Here is a 4493-nt window from a genome sequence, read left to right as displayed (position 1 = left end):
TTCGTCGTCGCCAACTGTAGCGGTCAAAATCGTCGCAATACTTCATAAGTTGAGTCTATCCAAACACCATTGTTCAGATAACAATGTGTTCTTATTTTGATGATATCTCTGTTACTTTAACAATGCCAGTGTTCATGAAAACAAGATCATCAGCAATACACGGGCTAGTCCTAAAGGACTAGGGATCCATTTGGTGTTTATGTTTTCACACATGCACTTGAGTATGCTCGCTTCAGTTCTTATAGTCGTCGTTAGGTGGTCTACGGAACTGGATGTAAATTTTACTTCTAGTGTTCTTTCTACTGCCTTGACAGTTATGAATTGATCATAAGTTTTCTCGCAAAAAAAGTCTCTATGTGGGCCGCTGGGCCTGCTACACATTGCAGATAAAATACTCCCTCTGTCCGTAAATACTTGTCATCAAAATGAATAAAAGGGGATGTATCTAGATGTATATTAGTTCTAGATACATCCCTTTTTATCCATTTTGATGACAAGTATTTTCAGACGGAGGGTGTATTTGTCGAAGCTAATAGTATTTGCTAATGTGGGGGTTTGATCTCAACACGTCATCTACTGTCCGAAATCCTTCATGCATATAAACTATTCCCACGTGATCCAACCCGCACGGGATGACACCCCAGTCGATGGATCTGGACTGGTCGAAGTCAGACCACAACCCGCCATGCCGGAGACGGCCGAAGATCGCTGGAGGGGAGCTTGGGTGGTGGAGGGGAGCGGCTAGGGTTTGATCCGGCGAGCGGATGGGAAGGAATATATATGGGCTGGATATGAGGGGTGCCGGTCAGTCCGGACGTTTGAGATCCTTTGAGGCGTCTGTCTGGATCAAAATTCTGTGACCGGTCAGTGACTTGACCGTCCGTCTGGATGTTTGAGACGGACTTTGGATGTCTGGTTGTAGATGCTCTAATGTATGATACTCCACACTATAAAAAGCGCATGCTTACATTTAAATCCAGTAGACAACTAGACATGATACATTTTGTGTGAATTCGTGGGGCATCATGCCCGGGTGCACGCAGCACGGATCTCTGGATAATCAAACCCCAGTAACCGATCGACCAGAACACGGTGGCAAGAGCGCGTCGACTGGGCATGCAAAGGAAAGGAGAGTGACAGAGGGACAAACAAAGTTGTGAGGACAGCCTGAAATATGGAGTAGTTCACTTCAGACGTTCCGGCAAGGACGAGAACCAACAACAGCACCCCCACTTCCCAACCGTCTCCTCGTCGAGAAGAATCTTTCGGGAAGCCTCTCCGGTCTCCCATCCTCCCCCCGCCGTCGCCGTCGCCGTCGCCTCCGCCCGCGACTCCTCACCAGGTGAGTCCCTTCTCTCTTCGCCGCCGTTTGTTGGTTCTTCTTCTTCTGCTCCTTTTGGCTGGGTGTATGCGTGAGATCAGCCGATTGACTTCTGAGTGGAACTCACCGGACTGGGCGTTAGATTTGGTTGTCTATTTTTGTGGTTCCGTAGAAGTACTTTTGGACTAAAGGCGAGATTCTGGACAAAACCCCCCTTTTCCCCAATTTAAAAGCACCTGCAAGAGTGTGTTGATCCTGAATCCATGAACCCGGAAGATTGGAGGTCAATATATCTTGCACTGGAACGCGATTTGTTCCGGGTAATATCTAATTGAGGCGAACTCGACTGGTCCTTGTACTTAGAATTTGTAGTGAGATGCAGACGTTATGATCAGTATCTGTAGTAGTATCGTCTACTGAATGAATGAACATTAAAATACATGCACAGATGAAATGATCAATCCGTTGTTTTCTGACACTGAATATTGTGTGTCGTTAATTACTCGCATAGTTTTCGTTATGTAACTATCTGAAAATACGCCCACTGCTCAGTTTCAAAGGAGATTAGGAGACTAACCACCTTTGCTCCCATCTATTCCCAGAGACTACTTAGTTTGAACGAACTTTCCATTTTTCCATCACAGTCCCTTATTCACACTGCAACTTAGTTTGAACGAACTTTCCATTTTTCCATCACAGTCCCTTACTCACACTGCAACTTAGTTTGAGCGAGCTGCCCATTTCCCATCATAGTCCATTCACACTGCAAGACCGACGAGGGACACTAATCACATGTTTTTTTTTGCTGCTAATGTAGCAATGCAGCTGTATCACCATCCGTATTCACTGGACAGTCAGAAGGTGCGGATAGCCCTGGAAGAGAAGGGTATTGACTACACATCATATCATGTCAATCCACTAACAGGGAAAAACATGAATGTGACCTTCTTCCGAATGAACCCTTCAGCGAAGCTCCCTGTCTTCCAAAATGGCGCTCATGTCATTTTCCGCGCCATCGATATCATTCAGTACGTTCTTTCATTCACCTTTGGAATGGCTCAAACTTAGACACATTCGATACTGCTGACCAAACAGCAATATTCATTTATCTCCTCTATATTTTCATAGGTACATAGACAGACTCGCGGTGCACTTAAGCGGCGAAATCCAGCCTGTGAATACTGAGGTTCTCCAGTGGATGCAGAAAGTTGATGGTTGGAATCCTAAGATGTTCACACTAACTCACACCCCGCTAAAGTACCGTGCATTTGTCTCCAAGTTCATACGCCGGGTGCTGATTGCTCGGATGGCTGAAGCCCCAGATTTAGCTAGCATGTACCATGTCAAGCTCCGTGATGGTTATGAGACCGAAGACAGACTGAAGGACCCCGAGACTATGCGGCAAAGTGAGGAAGAGCTGAGCAAACTCCTGGATGATGTTGAGGCACAGCTTAACAAGACCAAATATCTCGCTGGCGATGAATTCTCACCGGCTGATTCGATGTTCATTCCCATTCTTGCACGAATAGCCCTTCTTGATCTGCATGAGGAATACATCAGTAGCAGGCCCAGGGTCCTAGAGTACCACACATTGGTCAAGCAGAGGCCAAGCTACAAGGTTGTAATTGGGAAGTACTTCAATGGGTGGAAGAAGTACCATACTCTCTTCAGGACCTCGTTCTTCCTTTGTGTTCGAACCTTGTTCCGAAAATACTAAGTGGTTCAGCGTGTTGCGTAGACGATCCATGCTGAACCAATGTGTAGAGTGAGTTTAGGCTGAATATATGACCAGTATACCATCATGTGTTTTTCCTCCAAGGCCAGGCTGATGGTTCCTGAGAGTTTTGTTTTCTATAGACCTGTCTGCTCCAATGTCGCTGTTTAGAGCCTACAGAATCTAGATGTTGAATTACTTACAGAATAATAGGCCTATATATATACAGTTTGGGTTTTCTTATACGATGTGTCTCTGTTCATGGACAAATATTATTTCTATCATCTGTTCTAGCGCGCCTCATATCTAAAGTATCTTGTGTACTGTCACTGCAATCTTCTTTTTCATTTGATTTTACGTTTTTCAAGTTTGTTAGAGAGCTTAGTCTCTTCAATTTCATATTATTTCTAACTCATAGCTTCTGATTGCAAATTAAGTTATGAATTGAAATTTGTTTACTCATATTTTTCTCATAGCTTAATTTTTCTGACGTCGGCGTGTGTGGAATTGGCCCTGTGTGCTCCGATGTTGGGAGTGGGCTCAGCCCTTGTTGTTTCGGTTTTCGCCCGGGTTTTCCGTACTTAACTGGGAAACAATCTTCTTCTTAATCAATAAAATGGGCAAAGCTTTGCCTTGTGTTAAAAAAAAAATTTCATAGCTTAATTTTTTCATGCTCATATTTTTTTAAACTCAAATAGCAATATACTATTTTCCTACTGTATGAGTGCAGAGCTTCCCAGATATATGTATGCAGAAGATCTCCATGCACATGCTTTACATGTACAGTACAGGACAATGGGCCCCATTATCATTGACTCTATAGTGATACTAGATGCACTAGGTGTCTTTATTACTTGATCCCCTTGTGGTTGTCGATAGTGCACAACACGTCTATTTATACATCAGAGCTGAAACACTTTGTCCAGCAATTCCAACTTGTTGTTTGATACTTTTTTCCTTCAGATCTTGTAGGCTCTGAGAGTAAGCAGGGAAGAGGAAGAAAGAGAGAGCATAAGAGCGCTAGGAATGGGAACATGGAGGAAAGCTTAACTTTTTTGTTTTCACCTCTAGTGTTGGAGGTGCAAATATTTAGTTTTGTGCTTTCCTGATGTCTCCCATTCCTATGGTTCTTGAGCACTCCTTCCTCTCCCCTTTCGCTTGCGCAATAGATTAATGCATAAACCTTAAATATGTGTGTACATACTTAGATTGTCTGAGAATCTAGAAGGCTAGTCGAGAAAAGGAAGAAAAGAGAGCCTGAGAGCAGTGGGAATGGGAACATGGAGGAAAGCCTAACTTGCTTTGTTTTCGCCTCTAGTGTTAGAGGTGAGAATTCAGTTTGGTATTCCCGATGCCTCCTATTCCTATTGTTCTCAAGCACTCCTTCCTTTTCTTTTTGGCTTGCTTGGTTGCTTTAGCGTAAACAAAATTTATGCACACATATTCGACGTAAGATCT

At 43.7% G+C, this 4493-nt stretch overlaps 1 protein-coding gene across 2 annotated transcripts; it reads left to right on the top strand.

Moving 5' to 3' along the window:
- The first annotated feature begins 1184 nt into the window (after positions 1-1184).
- Positions 1185-3319, top strand: LOC119364325 (glutathione S-transferase TCHQD-like). Of its 2 annotated transcripts, XM_037629784.1 has the most exons (4): positions 1185-1342; positions 2139-2207; positions 2289-2349; positions 2450-3319. In XM_037629784.1, the coding sequence occupies exons 2-4, from the start codon at positions 2141-2143 to the stop codon at positions 3036-3038; spliced, it is 717 nt and encodes a 238-aa protein (XP_037485681.1). In that variant the 5' UTR covers positions 1185-1342; positions 2139-2140; the 3' UTR covers positions 3039-3319. The 2 variants fall into 2 exon arrangements, with proteins under 2 accessions (XP_037485681.1, XP_037485680.1); XM_037629783.1 differs by having other exon boundaries at positions 2139-2349.
- Positions 3320-4493: the final 1174 nt, after the last annotated feature.

Source organism: Triticum dicoccoides, chromosome 2B (genome assembly GCF_002162155.2).
Source record: "Triticum dicoccoides isolate Atlit2015 ecotype Zavitan chromosome 2B, WEW_v2.0, whole genome shotgun sequence".
Taxonomy (NCBI): Eukaryota; Viridiplantae; Streptophyta; class Magnoliopsida; order Poales; family Poaceae; genus Triticum; species Triticum dicoccoides.
This window is presented reverse-complemented; position numbering and strand designations above follow the sequence as displayed.

Excerpts from the sequence above, each read along its gene's own strand:
- LOC119364325 (XM_037629783.1), top strand. The coding sequence starts at position 2,141 with ATGCAGCTGTATCACCATCCGTATTCACTGGACAGTCAGAAGGTGCGG. Across the intron at positions 2,350-2,449 it reads CGCGCCATCGATATCATTCA|GTACATAGACAGACTCGCGG; the intron begins GTACGTTCTTTC and ends ATATTTTCATAG.